The 22,882-nt window shown below is 34.8% G+C and overlaps 1 protein-coding gene across 2 annotated transcripts; it reads left to right on the forward strand.

Moving 5' to 3' along the window:
- Positions 1–7,516: 7,516 nt before the first annotated feature.
- On the forward strand, positions 7,517–18,427 carry LOC132635529 (bZIP transcription factor TGA10). Of its 2 annotated transcripts, none has more exons than XM_060351964.1 (11): positions 7,517–8,085; positions 8,199–8,296; positions 8,798–8,868; positions 9,036–9,167; positions 9,323–9,391; positions 9,751–9,810; positions 9,919–9,996; positions 10,107–10,182; positions 10,914–11,185; positions 12,620–12,859; positions 18,084–18,427. In XM_060351964.1, exons 1-11 carry the CDS (start codon positions 7,841–7,843, stop codon positions 18,225–18,227), a joined length of 1,485 nt encoding a protein of 494 aa, XP_060207947.1. In that variant the 5' UTR covers positions 7,517–7,840; the 3' UTR covers positions 18,228–18,427. The 2 variants fall into 2 exon arrangements, with proteins under 2 accessions (XP_060207947.1, XP_060207955.1); XM_060351972.1 differs by having other exon boundaries at positions 10,923–11,185.
- Positions 18,428–22,882: the final 4,455 nt, after the last annotated feature.

The raw sequence follows: 22,882 nt of genomic DNA on the forward strand, positions 1-22,882 counted from the left end.
TCTAAGTCCCTTTTTAAAATCACAAAATCTGGTCTTTAATGAATTCTTGTCGGGATGAACAGTGGCCGTAAACCACCATATACGGGCCGTATTTTGATTTACGGTCCGTCCACTGTGGTCGTTTTTAAGCATATGAAAAACAGAAAGTTTTGGCTGAAGAACATGGTAGTTTACGACTTGGTTTACGGATCGTAAACCAGTTTACGGGCCGTAAACTGGGTCGTATTTAACCATATCATCACTGGGCAAAACTTGAGATTTTTGGCAAGCTGAAGGACGATTGCACTATACGGTCCGTAAATCACTTTACGGGTCGTATAGTGCCATATACGACCACGGGACAGAAAATTTTTCGCGACTTTCTTATTTTCCAAAATTTTTAATTAGCCATTCCCGACTTAATAAAACATCATCCACTCAACTTTTCATCATTCCACTCATCATACAAGTATGGAGAAATTTCCGAGGTGTAACAAATTCCAACTTGGAAGTGGGAAGTAATAAACATGGATTTCATTTTAGGGTTACCTCGTTCTCGAGGAAAGTATGACTCCATATGGGTGATCGTTGACAGATTCACGAAAGCTGCTCATTTTCTTCCAGTCAGAACCACATACTCTGCAGAATATTATACAAAGTTATACCTTAAGGAGGTTGTGAGACTTCATGGTGTTTCGATATCTATTATATCAGACAGAGGGGCACAATTTACAGCCAAGTTCTGGAAGTCTTTCCAAGAAGGTTTGGGTACTCAGGTGAGACTTAGCACAGCATTGCATCCGCAAACTGATGGGCAAGCCGAATGCACTATTCAGACCTTGGAGGATATGCTAAGAGCATGTGTTCTAGATTTTGGTGGTAGTTGGGATAACCACTTACCTCTTATTGAATTTGCATACAACAATAGCTATCATTCCAGTATCCAGATGGCCCCGTATTAGGCCTTATATGGAAGAAAGTGCAGATCGCTAATTGGGTGGTTTGAAGTCGGGGAGACACAATTAGTAGGCCCTGAGTTGATCCAACAAGCAGTGGAAAAGGTCAAGGTTATCCGAGATCTACTATTGACAGCCCAAAGTCGCCAGAAATCTTATGCAGACAACCGTCGGCGAGACTTAGAATTTCAAATTGATGATTGGGTATTTCTAAAGGTATCCCCGATGAAAGGCGTGATGAGATTTGGTAAGAAGGGAAAGTTAAGTCCTCGATACATTGGACCTTATAGGATTATCCGCAAGGTGGGTCAAGTAGCTTATGGACTAGACTTACCTCTAGAACTTGAATCAGTCCATCCGGTTTTTCATGTCTCAATGCTCCAAAAATGGTTCGGAGATCCTACTAGGATTGTGCCAGTAAATGATGTTCAAGTGACAGAAAGGTTGGCTTATGAAGAAGTACCTATGGCTATACTAGATAGGCAAGTACGGAAGCTCAGAAATAAAGAGGTACTTTCAGTCAAAGTCTTATAGAGAAATAATAACCGAAAATAAATGACTTGGGAAGCGGAAAAAAATATGAAGTTCAAGTACCCGCACTTATTCCAACTCTCGGAAGAGATCCAAGATGGGACGTCAATATTATGAGGTATGTATGCTTTCTTTCATACTTTTGATCATGTGTGGCCATAATTCTTATTATTGTGGGCTGTTGTGACAGGATGGTAGTGCCCTATTACAGGGGAAACTCTGGCGAAATTTCTGTAGGATTCCTGAGAACTTAACATTCGAGGACGAATGTTTTTAAAGGGGGAAGAATGTTACACCTCCCGTTTTATTGCAAGACGATTATGACTTATTGGCGGTGTACACCTTCCGTTCGGTAGTCCGCACAAGAGCTTTGGTCACGAGATATTTTACTTTGTGTGCGTACAGGAGTATAAGTATGTATTCTTGACATTATGAGGGAATTAGATGTGAAACGAATTGAATCGGAGCAAAACGGAGCAGCTCAGAAAACTGCTGAAACCAGTCAGCGTCGACGGCCCAAGGGACGGACCGTCGACATGTCGACGGGCAGTCGCCTGGCCCCGTCGATGAGGTTCTGCAATCAGACATCTCAGGCGGAGAATCGACGGCGCATGTCGACGGATCGTCGACACGTCGACGTGCCGTCGACCCTGCTCGTCGACCCGCGGATCTGGAAGTTTCCAGCCCGAATTATAAATATAAGCTCCCACATTTTAATTCATTATTTCTCCCTAAAACAGACTCTACATCTCTCTAGAACCCTCTAAAACCCTCTCTCTATTTCTACAAAAATCTATACCAAGAAATCAAGATCAAAACTCAAGATTTAAGAGATTCACATACTAGGAAGCCTATTAGGGTTTGTGGAGAGTAAGAATTTCTTTGGCATGCAAGAGGAGGATTTCATCCTAATGGAGTAGAGTGACTCAAGTCTTGTTCCCAAGTGTTTAAGGTGAGTTTTATGTTTATTTCCTATTATTGAGAATATTGAGGGGTTGAAAGACTTGGATTGTGGGAGAAAATAGAATATAGAGCTCAAATGTGATAATAATGGTATTCTTAAATAGTAGTTGACATGAATCATGACTCTTGATGTATTATGAATAGAATATTGTTATAAGCGATATTAAGAACATGGGAGAAACATAATAGGAGGATGAATGCAATATTGTATTATGACCATGGTTATGGAAGCCCTTGAAATACGAGTAGGAGAACTGAATGATGTACGGTTGACGAAGATTGAGGATTATGAGATTATGAATGTTCTTATAGACGTTTGGGAGTTGATATATAATATAGAGAAAGTTGTATAAACAAAGGAAATGCTGCCCAATTTTCTCTAGCTTTAGTCAAGTATACTTAAGCTATCGATTATCTAATGTTAGTACAAACTCTCTTGAAGGTAGAATCGCAAGTTAAAGAGGCACGCAATTAGACGATAGAGTTGAAGAGATACAAGGTATGTAAGGCTAGTCCCTTCTTTTCTAAGGCATGATCCCTATGACATGAATTCCCCTATCTCTCCATGACTTTCTCATATTCCATAAACAATGAGTCTACGTCGATGAAAAGCTCCTTATGAGGTAAAGATAAGAGATATGTCATGAATATGATAATGATGATGATGAGTTTAAGTCTAAGGAATTATTAAGCAAGATATGATATCCATGAGGTTAATGATCTTAAGTATGATCCTTTGATGTTGTTCGTTGTGTACACTCACCTTGCAATGTTAGTTCCTTCAAGGTGAGATATGATGAATATGATCACTCCATAATGTAATCGGGTGTTCTGGACCTTATGTCACCCCGATATAGTTATAGATTGTCCTTAAGCTCTAATGCATGTTCTATGACGAATGTATGATGATGATAAGTTTATGATGAATTCACGATGACACGATTCCACCGTGCCTCGATGGTCGAACATGTCACCGCTAAGGCGAGCTACTTATGGTTCCACCGTGCCTGAATGGACGGACATGTCACCGCTAATGCGGGCTGCTTGTGAGTACACCGAGCCTAGAAGACCGGACATGATCACCACTAGTGGGCGGCGTATGATGGTTACCCGGACGCGGATTAATGATGTTGATATATTTAAAATGCATTTACTCTTAAAAGCCAAGCAGGTTATATCTTCACCTTACGTTTCATGATTTCTTTATTATGCTCATTTTATTCATGCCTTACATACTCAGTACAATGCTCGTATTGACGTCCTTTTCTTCTTGGACGTTGTGTTCATGCCCACAGGTAGACAGGGAGGTGATCCAGATTCATAGGAGCTATTAGCATACTTTGAGAGCACTCCATTGTTTCGGAGGTGCCATTGATTTATTATTTTGTGTATATATATATATATTTTGGGCACGACGAGGTCCTGTCCCGTTCAGATGTCTAGTACTCTAGTATAGGCTTGTAGATACGTATATGTGGGTAGTATGGTCTCATGATTTCCTCATTATATATATATACTATTTTGAAAGCCGAAAGGCTTATGTATATAAAGGTAAATATGTTTCAAAGTGAAAAAGGGCTTTCCTATGATTAAAAGCATGAGAATAATGAATGAATTCAGGATAAGTATGGTGAGTGATAGAATGAGTGGTGCTTGGTGGTCAGCCTCGGGTACCCGTCATGGCCCCTAATCGGGTCGTGATATTTATCCGCTTACATAGAAGCATACAAGTAGATACAAACAGTTGTTGTAAATTCAACTTCAAGTAGGAGTTTACTATTTGAAGGTTGCTTGCTAGTCAGAGTGTGATTAGTAAGATTAGAGTGTAGTTCCTAGGTTACAGGTTTGTAACTTGAATTTGCAGTTGGCTTATTATTGGAGTGAAGTGTTGGGGAAATCCTACAGGTCGTGGTTTTATCCCCTTTTGAGCGGGGTGGTTTCCGTGTAAAAATCTTGTGTTCTTTACCTTACGATTTGTTTGTACCCTGCAAACACGCTTATAGAACAGGTTAGGTAATGTGTTTTGTCCTTAGGTGAAAAGTAGGTACACATTGGGACAGACACTTAGGACGTCCAAAGCTAACAACATATCTGCTCTATCTGTTAATTCCTGACTATTTATATGTGTGAACTAATCATTGTCGGCCTATGATACCTACGAGTACATGTGTTTGTACTCATACTACTCTTGATGCACTTTTCTTTGAGTGCAGATTACGTTGCTGGTTCCAGTTCCCGTCCTTGCGAGTGATCCAGAGGCTTTCTGATAAAGATTCTAGGGTGAACCATTTTCTAGATCCGCAGCCCAGAGACTCATGCTTATATATATCTGTCCTTTCTTATTCTGAGACAGTATTATTAGACTTTGGGATTTGTATTTCCTATTCAGGCTATGTATTTTATTATTAGTGGCTCTTGTACTAGTTTCAGACCAGATTTTGGGGTTATTTATGTATTAGTACTTCCGCACCATTGATATATATATATATATATAACTGTTAGTATATTTTTTGTTTATTTCTGCTTGATAAATGTTACCTAAAATGAGATAGTTTAGGGGAAGGGTTCGCCCACCAAGGGGGTTAGTGTGGGTGCCCTCATGAGCCACGAGTTTGGTCGTGACAAAAATACTGCCCCAGAATGCACCAAGTAAAAATAGTAACCTGTTAATTCTCAAGCTTGGAAGCATCTTCTTTGGGCCAGAGACAAAAGTGAAAACTGCATTCAGTGGAGCATTAATTCAGGATCTTGTAGCTTCTTGTGGGACGATTGGACAAACATTGGTCCAGTTGCTCATATATTTCAAAACTACATTACCAAGAACTTTTATAGAGCCAAGATGCAAGATGTCATAGTGGATCATAGATTGAATGTTCAAAAATTGTACAAAACACTACCAAACCAAGTAGCACTGCATATTATGTCTATTGATATTAGATGTGAAGGCACATAAGACTATCCTCTTTAGAATCCTACTGAAGATGGTAATTACTCAAATAATTCTACTTGGAATCTAATTAGAAAGCACAAAAATGTTGACACCTATATCAACAAAATTTGGCATAAAGCAATTCCTTTAAAAATGTCTTTCATTTGCTGTAGGATGTTTTTGGATAAACTTCTTTTCCTTGAGTCTGGAATAATGCTAATGCTAGAACTCAAGAAAGAATTGATTGTATTTGTTGTTATGTTTCTCAAATAGAAAGCATGCAACATGTAATGGTGAAAGGTAAGGCTGTAGAGTGCATTTGGAAAGCCATGGGTACTCCTCTTGAAATTATTCATCACCACTTGCCTATAAGAGTTGTTATAAGTAATCGGTGGAATATAAAGCCCAAGAACAAAGTTCATAAACTGGTCATGCAAGCTACACCAGTGCTGATATGTTGGGAAATTTGGAAATCCTAGACAACTTGCAGGTATGGAGATAATAATAGATTTTACCATTACAAGATGGTCACACAAGGCATCTGGAATATCAAAGCGGTGATTAATGAAGTTTTTACCTCAGTTATTACTAAAGTGAGATGGACAAATTTATGCAAGTGGAGAGACTCAGTCCCATGTTGAGATGTACCCTGTTTCTTAGGTAAAACCTTTCACTAGTATGGTGAAGGTAAATACAGATGGAAGCTTCTTCAATGATACAATAAAATATGGAATGGGAGGTGTCGTGAGATCTGACACTAGTTTTCTTTTTCAGTCTCAACTTAGTGCAGTAGTAATAATCAAGTTGAAGCACATGCTGCTAATTATGGTATCAACTGGTGTATTCAACAGGGATTGGATAACTTACATATTGAGCTTGATTTTTTAATTGTACCCAACATGTTGAAAAACAAGGATACCAGTAACTTGAAACTCATATCACCAGCACTTCCAGACTGCTCAACATGAATACTCAGTATCAGATTTCTCATTGCTTTAGAGAAGCCAATCAAATGGCAGATCTCATGGTAAAACTGGCTGCTACTAGTGGAGATAGGACCTTATATCATTCTTTTCAAGATCTTCCTAGAGAGGCCAAGGGACTATTTCAACTAGATAAATGGCAAACTCCTACTATTAGGAGGAGATATGAGAAGTGTAATTTTTTTGTATGCTAACATCTCTTTTGTAGTTATGGAATGGAAATTGTATAAGCTAGCTCCTTTCCTCTTAGATTGAATTATCAGTCTCTTTTGTAAGTTAGAGGCAAGGTTCAATGTCCCCCTCTAACCATTGTAAGTTCTTTTGACTTAAATATAACATGGTAGGGGTCAAGCCAAATCCCCCACACCTTAGGCTCACGACCTACTGGTGATGGCTTATTTTTTATTTTATTTTTAAATATCAGTCACGTGTTAAAAGTACAGTGATAGTATAATTTCTTATACTATCAGTGTATTAGTTAAATCCATTATTATTGTCCTCTTTAATTCAAGTAATGAGTTTTAGACCATCTATAATTTAACCTGCTACTCTATTCGTTTCAATTTATATGTCTTATTTTTTTTTTTTAATCTATATTAACAAAAATTTTACTTTCTATATTTCGTATTCTTAAACCAATATCCTACCTAACACATTTAAAACGATAAGATTTAAGATATATATATATATATATATATATATATATATATATATATATATATATATATATATATATATATATATATATATATATATATATATATATATTCTTCCTCCGTTTCAATTTGTTTGTTTTACTTTCGTTTTTAGTCCGTTTAAAAAAGAATGTTTCTTTTTTTTTTTCGGGCAATTCTCTAGAATTTCTACTTTCCATATGAAATGTTTAAGACCATAAGACTAAAGGATATTTTAGTACGTTCTATATATCTTTGTTTAAGACTATAAGATTCAAAAGATTTCTTTAATTTCTTAAATTTCGTATCAAATCAAAACAATATAAACAAATTATAACGGAGGTAGTATAACTTAAACTCTGATGAAAATGTCAATGGTAATAAAGAAGGTGGAAGGGCATAAGGGTCATTAAAGAAAGGGAAATACTGAGATGGTCGGACAAGGAAGCTGAAAAGCGGTTTCTATAGAAACAAAACAAACCAAAAGGCAAAGAGTGGAGAGATAGTATTCTTCTTTCTTTTTTCCTCATAGTCTTCAGTGATTTCACCGAGTGGAACCGTTTTAGAAAGAGAAAGAGAGAAGTCTTCAAAATATTGTTCTTTATCATCTTCTTCTCCAGTTTTTGTCCTCATTTAAAATTTAATTCTTCATTTTCTTATCCTCTCAAAAACCTTAGCCGTTTGGTTTAATATACATATAGCACCACCGACTGGACTATCTTTCCTCTCTTTGGGTTTATCTGATTATGGTCATGTCTATAAGTAGCTCTCTAGTGGAAACAAAAAGAATAGTAATCATCATCACTTCTATATACTATTTGAGGAATGGGTTTTGAACCTGAGCAAAAAAATAAGCTTTTTGTTGGTGTTGGTGTTTCTTTCATGGAGTCTTCTAACAAAACCAACGATCCACTAGAGAGTAATAATAATGATCAGATTTCTTCTGGAGATCAGCACCAACAACAGTTTTATCAAATTCCTCCTCCTCATCATCAGCACCAGCAAAATAATCAGATATCTTTCGGAATGATGCAGCAATCATCTTCTGCTAGTATTCATGGAAGCTTCTTGTAATTAATTCATTTTCCTAATTGTTTGATCCAACGTACCCTCATCTTAATTTTTTATTTCTTTAAAGATCATTTGACTTTTTCATTTCATGGTTTTTGTGTATGAGCTGAAGCAAAGACAGTGCTGGAGCTTATGATTTAGGTGAACTAGATCAAGCACTCTTTCAATATCTTGATGGCCAAGACCCTTCATCAATCCATGTCCAAAGACGTCAGTTTCTTCTCTATTTTATTTTAATGTCTTCTGATCAATTAAAGGGTTTTACCTTTTATTTCTATTTTATTTTAGGTTCTTTCTGTTGAGATTCTCCATATACGGGGAATAGTTTTTTTCCCAGTCATGAGAAGAGCATGTTTCCAGACAAATGAATATCTCTCATACTACTCCTTTTGACCAGATCCTCACAACAAAAAACTATTTTCCTTTTCAATTTTGTTCTTTAGTTTCTAATTTCAAAAAAATAAAAGTAGCTTTCATTTTTTTCCCCCATGTCAGCTGATCCTTTTTTGTTTTCTCACATATACCAAATCTGTTTATTCTGTGAAATGTACGAAATGAAAGATTTTCTGTTTTCCTCTCGTACAAGCTTTTTCCCAGAGAACTAAAATGCATGATCTGTCAGAAAGACAGAAACTCCCTTTCTTGACAAAAAAAAAAAGGATCTTTCGAATATTAATTTAAGTTTAAATTTTCTCTATGGTGTAACTGCAGAGATGAGACCACCAACTCTGAACATATTTCCATCTCAACCCATGCATGTCGAGCCATCTTCAACAAATAAGGTAAGTAATAGAGATCATATTATATAAATATGGATAACATCTGGGGTCTTATATATATATTCAGAAAACGTAACCGTTAATTATGTTTACATTTTTCTTGCCTACTAACTACTTTAGGTTTTTATTTATTTATTAAGATCTACAAAACTAATTCCTGTGTTTGGTAGATGAATACTGGATTAGTTTCTCCAGCAATAAGTGGTTCCAAGAAATCATCTCAGCCGTCCATGGAGTTATCTAACCCCAAAAATAATGACGTTCCTTCTGCTTCTGGTCCTGAACAACCAAAAGTTGCTAAGGTATTTTCAATTCAGAATGTTATCTTTTTTGTATTTCTTCTTTCCTTAGATACTATAATAGGAGTACTTTCTTTCTTTTTTTTCAAAAAAAAAAAAAAAGAAAGAAAGAAATTCTTCTTAGATGTTCTAATTCCTTTCATTCAATATGGTGACAGCGAGAGGGGAACAGGAAGGGTCCAACTTCAAGTTCAGAACAAGATGGACCGAAAATACCAGATCCAAAGGTGGGACTCTGGTTTTATCAATTGAGGAAATTTTACTCCCTCCGTTTAAATTTATTAGTCTTATTTTCTTTTTTAGTCTTCTTAAAAAAGAATGTCTCTTTTCTAATTTAACAACTCTTTTATTTCAATGTCCTACATGAAATGTTTAAGACCGCAAGATTAAAAGACATTTTGGTACATTGGACATATCTTTAGTTTAAGAACACAAGATTCAAAAGTCAATTATATTTTACTTTCTTAAACTATGTGTTAAGTCAAATTAAGACAAATAAATTGAAATGGATGGAATATCTGTGTATCTTCCCTTTACTTAATTATTTTATATATTTTGTTGGATTTTAATTTAATTTTCTTCGCAGACATTGAGGAGACTTGCTCAGAATAGAGAGGCAGCAAGGAAAAGTAGACTAAGGAAAAAAGTACTTATCGTTCTTTTAAATTTAAATCATTACTGTTAAAACAATACTATCATTGAACATTATTTTATGGCAAAATTTTGTTTACATCTACTTGGTATTTCGTTACAGGCTTATGTTCAACAGCTAGAATCGAGTAGAATCAGGCTTACTCAATTAGAGCAAGAACTACAAAGGGCTAGAGCACAAGTAAATTTTCTCTTCTCAATGGCTTGATTTATTTTAGAGATTTACCTACTTTAGGTTTTTTTTTTAGTTCGTCCAAGAAAATTAAATCCGGAAAAATTGCATTTTTCTAGGGATACTATTTTGGCGGAACTGCCGTTTTAGGAGGAGACCAAAACCTTCCAGTTAATATGGGCAGCATCAGCTCAGGTACAATTCTATTTCTAATCTTTGTTCTGTAAATTTTCCCTTTACTTCTCTTTCATTTCTTAATTTTTTTGGACTCATATATAGATACATACAGTAATATTTTTATATGTCATCAGTGTAAAACTATTTCACTTCATCAATTCACTCAAAGGATATCTACCAGTAAACAGGGGTGGATTTGGAGGGTGGGGAGGGTGTTCACTCAAACATCCTCGGCAAAAAATTACATTTTTTATATAGGGTAGATTTTGTGTTTATGTACTTATATTAACTTTTGAATACCCTGAACAAATACAAAAAAAAAGATTAGCTCAAGCGGTCGAGGGTATTTAAAATTGTTTGTAGCGTCCTAGATGCGATTTCCAAGGACAACATTATTTTTTATATTTAGCTTTTGTTGTTTTTTTTCCAAAACCCTTTGTAAAAATCCTGGATCCACCACTGTTGGTAAACCTCCTTAAATTGTGAATCTTTTAATCTTGAAAATAAGAAGCTAATGGTTTAAAAATCCTTACACTAATGGTTATATAAATTAAAACTCATAAGTAAATTAGCTGCCTCATTTTTCAGGATGTACTAATCCCGATTATGAAAGACATTTATGGTTATCTTTTTAGATGATCCGATAGTGTAAAAATTTGTCCATGTATTACAGTTTAACTTGTTTTATTTCTGTGTGTATGTATGTGTGTTTGATGTGTTTATGGAGAGCTGATGTTTCTTGAATGTAGATGCTGCAGTTTTCGACATGGAGTATGCAAGGTGGCTGGAGGAACACCATCGACTAATGTGCGACCTTCGAAATGCAGTGCAAGAGCATTTTCCAGAAAACGAGCTTCGAATCTATGTCGACAATTGTGTAACACATTACGACGAGATAATGAACCTCAAGAGTATGCTTGCAAAGTCTGATGTCTTTCATCTTGTTTCTGGTATGTGGAAGACTCCAGCTGAACGTTGCTTCATGTGGATGGGAGGCTTTCGTCCATCTGAACTCCTCAAAGTACGTTTACGTAACAAAACCCTAACAGAAAGTTACATCATGATCAAGAATATTAAAAAATCATGCATGCAAACCCTAGTTTGCATAAGATAAATGTTCTTTATTAGATAACCGTGATGTCCGGACCAGCTTGCATATGCTTTTACTGTTTCATACACTAAAAAAGAATGAAATTTGTTTTTATGCTATCAAGTCACTGAAAAATAACTATATAAATAATCGTTTAAATTAATACCCCCTCTGTACCAAAAAGATTGATAATTTTCGTTTTTCGAGAGTCAAACTTCTTAATTTTGACCGTGTGTTTGAACATAGAATCTTTAATTTTTTCAAAATAAAATTTACAGGTTTGAAAATTACGTAAAAATATTATAAGTCGCCATCATTAATAATTTAAAATATTTAAAAGACATATGAAAGGGAAAAGTGTCAATCTTTTTGGGTTGGAGGGAGGAAGTAATAACATAAAAAATAAGGCAGATCAACATCAAAATGCTTTAAATAGTGTAATATGAGAGAAATCCTAGGTTAAATGTACTTTTATCTCTTTTTTTCTCATTTTGATCTTGAGTTAGTGAAAAATGTGTTTGTATATCCAGCTTGGTTGACAAATTTGGAGAGACATCATGAGAAGCCTGACGGGGGAGACGAGAAGTTAATAATTCCATGGGTGGAACTTGTGAGAACATCTCATGATGTTCTGTAATTTCTGTTATGCAATACTATTAATGAATGACGAAGTAAGAGACCCCCAAGCTTTCCCTTATAGGATCAAGTTAGGTATTATTCCATACTCAACCATAAAGACGTGTCCGTTACCCCCTTTTCTTCTTTGTCTTCCCATTTCTCCCTTATTATATCTAGTTGAATATTATTTGTATGATCATACACACACATTAATGTTCACTTTTTGCCTATACGAGAGTAAATCGAAGTGTTAATTGAAGCTAGGCTAGGGGCGGGGTGGGAGGGGATTTTTGTTATGCAAACTCTTACTTAGGTAGTGTTATTATTTTTTTAAGTGAAAAAAATTCCTCATACGGTTAAAACTAAATCGTTATCTTTAAAAATATACAAAAACATTTATCCATGATAATTACTTGATATTTATATTTTATACTACGTGTAATAGTGGGGCCCGGAGAGTGATGAATCTTGCAAGGTTATTTGGCACCCTATCTCTATCTTTGTCTCTATATTTCATTCACACAAAAAAACAGTCGCACTTTCTTCCAGATCTATCAACATTTAATTAGTTCGGGGTAAGTAACAAGAAACAGAAGACCTTTTGGATATTATATTGTGAACCACAACAACCTACACGTTTCATTTGTTTTTCATCAAAGACCGTACGTTCTGATTACTGTTAATAGTATTTTGGAAGTTTATATTTGGATAAGCTAATCTTAATTAGTTTGGTTTGATGATTATTAGATTATCCTGAGTCAGATTGAGCCATTAACAGAACAACAACTCCTGGGCATTTGCGGGTTACAACAATCAACACAAGAAGCAGAGGATGCTCTCTCACAAGGACTTGAAGCTCTAAATCACTCTCTCTCAGACACCATTGCCTCTGATGCATTGTCTTGTCCTCAAAATATGGCCAACTACATGGGCCAAATGGCTCTTGCCATGAACAAACTCTCCACTCTTGAAGGTTTTGTTAGACAGGTACGTACGTCATGTTTTTAACATACACTTATAGTGTAAAAAATTTATTTACACGGTCAGCAAATACAGGTTAAAACGTAGATTACAATATTTCTATAATGATTGGATTTATTTATTTTCCTTGTTATCGTTTTAAAGTAAAAATTGAAAGGAAGTTTAGGCCTAAAAAGAGTAGCTTTCCACAGTAAGAATTTGTTTTAAAATGAGATGACAGTAATGCAAGTGATGTTGATGGATAGGTAGGGCCAACGAATAGAAGAATCTACTCCTACTTGAGTTGGAAAACCTACTCCATCTGATGACCTACTACTCTATCCAGCTGATTTTCTATATATAATTCAACAATTACGTACATGCCCTAAAATTAATGGCCATAAACTATAGGGTAACCTAAGAGCTCTATCTGCTCTAGCAATACCGTATTGAATTACTTAATTCATCTCATTTAAAAGGTTCAATTTTTAGAAATACATTTATATATGTACTCGACCCAACCTCCTCGTCATTCTCTCCAAAAGGAGAAAAGGAAAACAATAAAGAGTCTATCTTCGGAACCAGCTGATCCCCTCGGGTGCTTCTCCACCAGTTTACCGTTTGATTTGTGACACGTGTCATTTAATAAATTAATGGCTTTGATTTAGAGTCATATATATTAGGAAAAAAAATCATAGCCATTAATTTAATTAAGTGACACGTGTCACAAATCAAACAGTCAACTGGAGACGGGAGGGGAACTGGTTCCTATCTTCTCCTTTCTGGAGAATTGCACATGCCTTAATTCTATGAAAACTAGGAGCACCAGACCCTAAGAGTCATTTGGTTTGAGGTATAAGCCAAGTAAATTTTGGTATATAAATTGGTATTGCTTTATATCGCGCTTGGTTTTTGGTATTAAAATCCGTATAAGTTATGCGAATTTTAATATCGGAAACCAACCGTTTTTAAATAACATGGATATAAGCTATACGATAATTTATATATTATTTTATGCGAGATAAAATGTTAAATAAATAATCCGTGTATATCCGTACAAATAATTCACGCATTAAAATCGCCGTATGACTAATAAATCAGATCAAACGGCCCCTAATTGCATAGAGGACCTTTATTTTATCATTTTTGCGTGACATTTCTCAAGCAAAGTAACAAGGCAGCACAAACTTATAGAAAGACACTACAAAATAGGAGAGGGACTCAAAAATATCCCTATCATAAACAATTTAGGCTCATTTTTTTTTTTATGTCATAATCATAAACCTTTTGACTTAAACCACATTGAATAAAAAACACATTAAATAGACGATACATATGTATCCCCCATGACCCCAAAGTTTCTTAAAAGAGTGGGAATGAAAAGGAAATCCATTGTCATCTTCATATAATTACATCAAAGTCGGGGAACTTGACACCCTTTAACTCATTCTTTTACTCAACATAGAAACTTAGGGTTTTTTCTTTTGAAACTTATAAATCTTGTATTTATAGTACATGTAAGAGAATATCATTTCTTGTTTCCTTTTCTGTTGTCTTTTCATTTCTGTTGAAGTAATCAGGGTTGCTAAATATTTATTGACTAGATGTTACAATTGTTAATTTTAGAAAGAATGCTGCCATTATTGATAAATTTTGGAACTCGCATAGCTAATATCTCATGCTGCCATTAATTCTAAAGAACATACTTTTAGTCTAAATACTAGATGATGAAAGCCCGTGCTAGCATGGGCCCAACACAAAAAATAGTATCACACTTTTTTTTTTAGTCTCTCTAAAAAAGAATGATATATTTTTATGTTTAGAAATCATTTAACTTGAAACTTCCCCTTTTACCTTTAATGAAATTATTTAAATCCACACAAATATCTATGACTTGTTTTAGACCACAAGTTTCAAAGATCTTTCCTTTCTTTTTAAAACTTCGTGCTTAGTTAAACTATGTCACATAAATTAGAACAGAGTACCTTAAGGAGACCAGTAATTAATCCCTTTCATATCATTTGACCCATTGTAACTTCTTGATTTCAATAGTTGAAGTATTTAGCAAAGACTCAGAATAAGTAAGAATAGAAAATTCGATTTTTTAGTAATATAATTATGGAATTTTTATTATAGAAAGTATTATAATTCAATTAATTGAAAAATATCAATAAATTATTTTACTTAGTCCGCTTCTTCCATATATGACTTTCCTGTTTTGGTTCTCCAATTGAAAGATTTGAAATACAACTTCTCCTACCGAGTTTCATGCCATCATCTCTTTCTACTCAACAACACTGAAAAGCGCTTTCATGCGTTAGTATCTGTTGTAGTCTTAAATTTTTAAGTATAGACCAACTTCATCATTTTAAGAAAATATGTGTATACGTTTCTTGACCGTTTATATTTCGTCTGCTTGATGTTATTCCTCATTATTTGTGTGAGATGTATGTGTCTAAAATTAGTGCATTTTTATCCTTACCCAAAGGTATAAGTTTTAAATCTTTTGGTTTTATGACTTCTTTAGCGGTTTTTGTGTTCAATTTAAATCGTTATTTTTTCCCCTGAATTTCTCTGCTTTATATTTTCTCTAAGCGTACCTTTACCATTTTTTGGACTTACTATCATTATTTAAATGTCTTTTTTTCTCTCTTGCAATTGTCTCCTACTTCTTCACGTGGACCCCACCTTCATTTTTTTTAATTAACTATTATAGAAGAGTGGGTGGACGACGATCCCTTGCCCAACCCACTCTTCTATAATAGTAGAAATATATTACTCCCTCGGGTTCAAAATAAGCGTCTAACAGCCTTTTGCACACCCTTTAAAAAATACTAGTAATTCTTTATAAAACAAAATAGGTTTTTTGACTAAACTATCATTTATTAAAATTTGCATATTACTATTACTTTGACACATTGGGATCTGGTCACTTATAGTACTTAATAAGGGCAAATCTAGAAAAATAAAGTTAAATATTTTTGTATTATGTAAATGGACACTTATATTTTAACAAAATAAAAAGGCTAAGTGGACATTTATTATGAACCGCATGGAGTAGCTTAAGGAGGCCCGGAAGGGGAAAAAGCACCATAATTAGTGTAGTTATCGGTTTTTCTTAGGATAAATTGAATAGGAAATCCACATTTCCCCTCATTGAATTGGAGTATAGTATATTGTTTTATAAAATTTACCGTATTCGTTTTTTGTTATCCAAAATTATGACTGCTGGCTGTTTTTTTTTTTTTTTCTTTTTCTTGTCGCAAAAGGTTGTTTGCCGCAATCTAATTCCCTCAACACACATAAACTTACTCCCTTTTCTTTTACTTTTACTTGTTCACAGTTAATTTAGCACATCCTTTAGAGCCTGTTTGGATGGGCTTAAAAAAGCAGCTTATTAGCTGAAAACAGCTTATAAGTCAACAAAAAAAATAAGTTGGGGTAGCCCAATTTTTTTTTAATTTTTTTTTTGGCTTATAAGCTGTTTTCAGCTTATAAACTACTTTAGATAAGCTAAGCCAAACGAGCCCAATTATTCTTTTGAGCTTATTTTAAGCACCAAATGGCTTTAAGCTGGCCAGCCAAACATTCAAAAAACCTGAAAACAGCTTATAAGCTGTTTTCAGCAACTTATAAGCCAATCCAAACGGGCTCTAAGAAATTATCTATTTGAAACTTATTTCTCACAGCATCTATGCTTTACTAAATTGCTCACAGTATCTATACTTTGAAAATTTAAATTTAATTAATAATACTCTAGGTAAATACTTAACAATAAGGCAATATTGCAAAAAACAATCTTTTTTTCTACTTAATAAAATAGACGAGTACAACAAAAAATTATTTAGTGTAATGGACAAGTAAAAAGAACCGAAGAAAATAAATATTTTTCCCAAAATAATTTAAACATAGAGAACATTTTTGTCTACATATATAGATTGTGATCGAGTATGTAACGTAAAACTATTAGTTTGTATTTTAAATGCCTCATATAAGGTACTAATTATATGAACAAAAAAAGATATAAGATACTCTTGCCGCCCAATTAAGTGTTTTAGTTCGATGGATACAAAGTTTAGAAATATGTGAAGACTATTTTCAATCTCGAAGTTCGAAATTAAAGATGTGTGTAATATATAATGGTCATTTGAATCTTGTGGTTGCAATGTATGGTGTTCGAATAATTAACTTACTAAATATAGAAAGATGTATTTTTTCTTGGGACAGACTTAAAAGAAAAAAGTAAGACACTTAAATTAAGACGAAGAAAGTACTAATTTTCTTGTTGAAACTGCTAATTTTTTCCTAGTGCATCTTTACACCATATATTCTCTTAACTAATGTTTTGTAATCTGTAGAAGAAATTGGTAAATAGATAGTTTTTGATAGCTAATTAAGTTTTAGCTAGTGCTTCAAAATATTTAGTGTTTAGTTATTTTCAATTTAATGTGAAAATAAAATTTTGATAAAAATACTCTTAGTTAAAACATGAAAAGCCTCCGGGAACATTTTATCAGTTTGAACTTCAGCAAAGCTAGAATTCGTAATGGAGTTGCACTTGTCAAAAGTTCAAACTCTAACAAATTAACACTCAGCTGGAGGTGGTCCTATTTTTAGTTAAGAGTATTTTTATTCAAATTTTGTTTTCTTATTAAAAAGTTGCTATCTACTACCATCACATTTGAAATAGTGGCTAAATTTTAATTGCCAGTTCAAAAACTGGTCTCACCTCATTTTTATCTTATTAATGTACCTAATTTAGGCGTAGACATCTGCATTATAGTAGTCAACTGGTCATTATTTGCATTCGGTAATCCAACTACATATAATTTCCTTTTCCCTCATTTGTTCTCTTTCCTTTTGAATTGTACAGCAAAAGGAACGTATATATAACTTAATAAAGTTAATGTTTTGTACTGTACAATTTGTTTTTGTTATATATACTACTTAAATCTAATGATATAAACAAACAAAGAATTATAACTCTAAAATTAGAAATCCAATGTTCTTAAGTCCGTTCGGCAATCAAATCAATCACTACCGAAGTCGGAAGAATTATGGGATTGCCACATATTCTGAACTCCTGACAATATTAAACTCTTGAATAAAAGAATCCCTTCAAAAGTCAAACTTATTATATGCATGACCTCTTACTTGGCTTTTTTATTTGATTTCACCTACAATTATCTTTAATAAACTAATTCTTGACTAAATTCATGAAAAAATATTGTTTTTTTTTTCTTACTTACAGGCAGATAATTTGAGACAGCAAACAATACATCGGCTGCATCAAGTGCTCACGACTCGTCAAGTCGCTAGATGCTTTCTGGCAATCGCTGAATATTTTCATCGGCTTCGAGCTCTCAGCTCTCTTTGGCTGGCGCGCCCACGATAGGAATAAGAGTGAAAACACTTTTAATTACATAATCAGCTGGGCTTCTATAATTTTTCCTTATCTATTTCCCTTTCATTATTTATGTTTTGCTTCCTTTTTAATTTCCATCCCGTTAACCTTTTTTTTTTTTTTCATAGAGATGTATAGTTAGACAAAACAAACAACTAGAATAAAATTATAAACTAGAAGCTGTTCATTTTTGATCTTGTTATCTTCTTGGATTGAGAAGTCTTGGCTAATCATCAAACTAAGCAAGCAGCCATCTCTGACTAAGAATTGGAGTAAAAAAAGGAAAGATGATATAGTTTTCAACATGTACCCCAACATATCTGTAGCAAGAAAAAAAATATTGAGATACAGTTTTGTGTAGATACATTTTATGTGGAATCAACTTGACAAAAATTAGAGCCGATTTTACCAAAAAAAAAATAGAAATTAAAAAACAAATGGTGCCGCAACTTAAATGACTCAAAAAGTGACACTTGAGACCAAAATAACCCATTAAAAAAAAAAGTACATCAGTACCTTTTGCGCACTAAATTAGTGCGCAATGGGGGTTTAATAAAACGACCACAATCCTTTGTTCATTGGCCAAAAGTTTTGAAATTCACGTTTTCTCCGTACTTTGACCAAAGATTAGTCATGTTTAAAAACGCAATATCTTTTTCTACGAACAATAATGTAGGCTCAACACATCAAGTATACCTATACATTTGGATCGTCGTTTTAGGGGTTGTAAAGTGTCCCGAAGTAAGTTTTGTTTGTTTGGAAACTTGTTATCTTTATCATTAAGTGTTTTATTTTATAGGGTTTTGATTCATTTAGGACGTCGCACGAGTTATTATTAAACGACAATAAAAACTAGGATAACTAATTATCATTAAGAAAATAATACCAAAACAAAAATATAATATTAACATAAAATGTACATTTTATTTACAAATACACAATCTCCACCCTCCTAGGTCCCACATGTGGGAGCCTTTAGAATAACCTTAGGCCTAAGGCCACCCCCACCACCCTCACCATCACCTCCATCCCCTTTTTTCCTCTTAATCCATACATGCTCTATGGCATGATCATCCTGCCTTCTCTTCCTTGCGCCCTTGAGCATAACATGCTTTTTGTGGGGCCGGTGTGGGATTTGTATGGTCAGAATCTCATCAGCAGTAGGAGATGGGTCAATCTCAGCAGGAGACGGGTCCACAGGCGTAGAAGAATGAACCTGAAATAACATATAAACAATTTAGTTTACATTTATTCTAAAATAAATATGAAATAACATATAAATAATTAATTAATACATTATTTTATTGTAAAAAATCAAATTTGTGTGTCGACGGGCTCCTGAGCGGGCCCCAGAGCCGGAGATGTAGCTGGTGCAGGAGGTGGAGCTGGAACCTAAGAAATGGAATATTATATAACAATTAGTATAAATATTTTAATTTGTTAAAATAATTGTTTTAAACACTTACATCTTGGCTCGAAAATATGTCAAAGTCCTCGAATAAGTACTCAAAGTCCAACTTCGTGCCACCCTGTAGATCACGAACTGGCCGCTCACCCTGTGGATGACGAACTGGCGGCTGTGCAAACGATGGCCAGGACACGTGATCTCAAAATAAATCTGGCATATATAGAGGTTTCGACGGTCGCCCTAAAGTCGACGGGTGCTCTGAAGCCGAAGGGATCTCTGAAGTCGACGGAGGCTACTGGGCTGGAGCAGGAACTGGAGCATGCTCGTCAGGCTCATCTACTAGACCACCAGCCACTCTGGCCCCACACTTTCTGTGACCAGCCCCTACCACCTCGGCCACCAACCCCTCTGCCCCTACTGATGTAAGAAAAATAACAAAGATAGAAAGAAGACACAATTTGATTAACAATTGGACAACAACTAGAAGAACTAGTCCTAGTTACCTCCCAATAGGATCAAAAGGCACCTATCCTATTCGAACAATCCTCAAAAGAATAGCCATCTCTTGCAAACGGTTAGATCAAACGGGGGTTGTTCAATTTGGAGTCCACCAAATTAATACTAGTCATTCAAGACTAAAGGGTTTCAATAATATTCAATATTCAAAGATAGGTTCCCTTCAAATGATTTACAAGCACCTTTAAATAAGGTTCTTAAAATATACTAGTCAAAAGAAATAAATGGAAGTGTAGTCTTCTAGGTGCATAGAAGAATACAAAATGCATACTCCTAGATGCCTTGAAAGCCACTACACATTATGAAAGTCAAAATAGCCTTTAATAAGCCTAGAAAACACAAAAAGGGAAGCTTCCTTCGTTCACATTAGACCAGCCCCTCATGTTCACACTAGAGCTTCTAGAAGTCCTAATTTGGGCTGCTAGACTTGTTCTTTCTGTGGGGCAGATCTTGGGCTTCAATCCACATCCTCTCGGGCTTCAATTTGGGTCTCCTCGGCTTGAACACTTGAGTCGTCACCATGGTAATTTGGATTGCATCATCCTCCCTTTCTTGGAAGAATTTCGTCCTCGAAATTACAACATTAATATCAACCTCGACCACAGCATCAACCTCTACCACATCATTATGGCACAGTTGGATCATCATCATGGCTATATGGACTACATCATTCTCCCCCTCTTGAAAAGAATTTGTCCTCAAACTTGATCCCTGCAAAACAAGGACGAGAATGAGTATGTGTAGCTTCCAAGTCTCAATTGGGTAATAGTTAAGTAGCAACATGAGTGAATAATCATGATATGAAACAAGAGTGCTACAAAACTGCCCAAAGATAATAGAGATTACCGTCATGGATTTGGAAAGCCCAAGAAGAAGCATGAGCCAAGAAAACCTACCATCTTCATGGAGTTTGCAAGTCGTGGCCGCATACCACAATGATGTCCAGGGAAGATCTTTCCAATGGCCCTCCGCCTGATTCACCTTAAAATACACTAAATTCTTTCCAAGGATAAGTACAAAACAAGCAGAATAACTCAACTCCCAATAACGAAGTAATGTACCAGCCCGCCCCAAAGTCATCAATTCCAACAAGTTATAAACCTTATGATCAATTTCGGGGTCAAAAACAAAAATGGTCAACACATCAAGCTTAGCATATGTCTTAAGCATATCTACTAGTAACTCGAATAGTAACAACAAACAAGAGTGACAATGATGTATACAATTACTACAAGAGTACTCCAGAGAAGCATGAATCATGAGGTAAGAATATGTGCCATCATTGATCTTAGAAACATCAAAGGGATCAAACCATGTGTGATGACCAGATTTCTCATACTTCTCTCGTCTTTTCCTTTGACAAGAACCCACAAAAAAGTCAAATAAGCAATCAAACTTATCAAAAGGAAGAATTTTACCTCTAAGATCGTGACTACTATCCCAGGATTCAAATGCATAACTTCCACATTTCAAGCTAAGGAACTTGGTATAGCCTATCTCAAGTGAGTGATCCATGTAAGGATCACAATAAGTAAAGTAATAGACACTAGAACAAGCATCCACCATTCTACTTTCCTTTTCCGCTTCAAGCTTATTCACACCTAGACATTTCAACTCAAATTCTGCTCCTAGTGAGAACTCATCCTCACATTCTTCTTCACTATTAAAGAATTCTGCACTACTTTCCCAATCCTCTTTAAGATCACTTCCTACATGTCTAGCACACTCAAAGTCACACTTTAAGTCCTCCACATCACAAAATCTCCTAAAACAGTCATGACCCTCATCATACGCAAACAAATAGTAAAGAAAAGTGCTACTTAAGGTCACTTCACCATCATTATGTTCACTTTCACAATCATGAATACTATTAAGCACAAGATCACGATTTGGACCACACAAAGAAGATTTATTACTTAAGCAACTTCCCGCACTTTTCTTTCCAAGACAATGTCCTTTATCAAGTAAACTATCCAACAAGGAGTTAATTCCATCACAAGAAAGAGTATTAAGAAACTCAAACTCATCATTAAACAAACAAGCATCTCCAAGTAAAAATAGTTTCACAAGAAAGGTCTCACCCAATTTCACATCATCATTGAAGTCCACATGTTCAAATTCATCATTTAAGTCAATTTCATTATCATACGCAGATTCAAAATTAGAAAGACTCAAAGATGAATTGCTTTCTTCCTTATCAAACATGAGTGGTGTGCCTAATTCCAAACAATCACATTTATGGCCAACAATTCCATCATATCCAGAATAATCATCAACTAATAATGGAATATTACTCACACATACACAAAGTTCAAGATTGCTTTCTAAAGACAAAACATTAAAATCAATCAACTTGTTGTTATCCTTCCAACCACAGAAGTTGTGTCTTTTTCATTAAGACTCTCATCACAAGTGTCAACACTAGTTTTCATCAAATCAAACTCACAAGTAGTTTCAGTTTCAGGATCACCATCGAGAACAACTAGTGTATCTCCACAAGATTCATTCAGTTTATCATCACAAGAAAAAGAATATTTTAGCCCAAACAAGATAATTCCTTAGTCATACTCACACAATCAACATGCTCAACATTACCATCTAAAGTAGTGAGTTTAGCCGACTTACCTTTAGGCTCACAAGATTGATCTTCTTTACCTTCAAGTCCCTCTTTTGGACAATTCTGCTCTTCCGAAATTGTTGCATCCTTTTCATGAGTTTCCAT

The sequence above is a fragment of the Lycium barbarum genome, chromosome 1, assembly GCF_019175385.1.
Source record: "Lycium barbarum isolate Lr01 chromosome 1, ASM1917538v2, whole genome shotgun sequence".
Lineage (NCBI taxonomy): Eukaryota > Viridiplantae > Streptophyta > Magnoliopsida > Solanales > Solanaceae > Lycium > Lycium barbarum.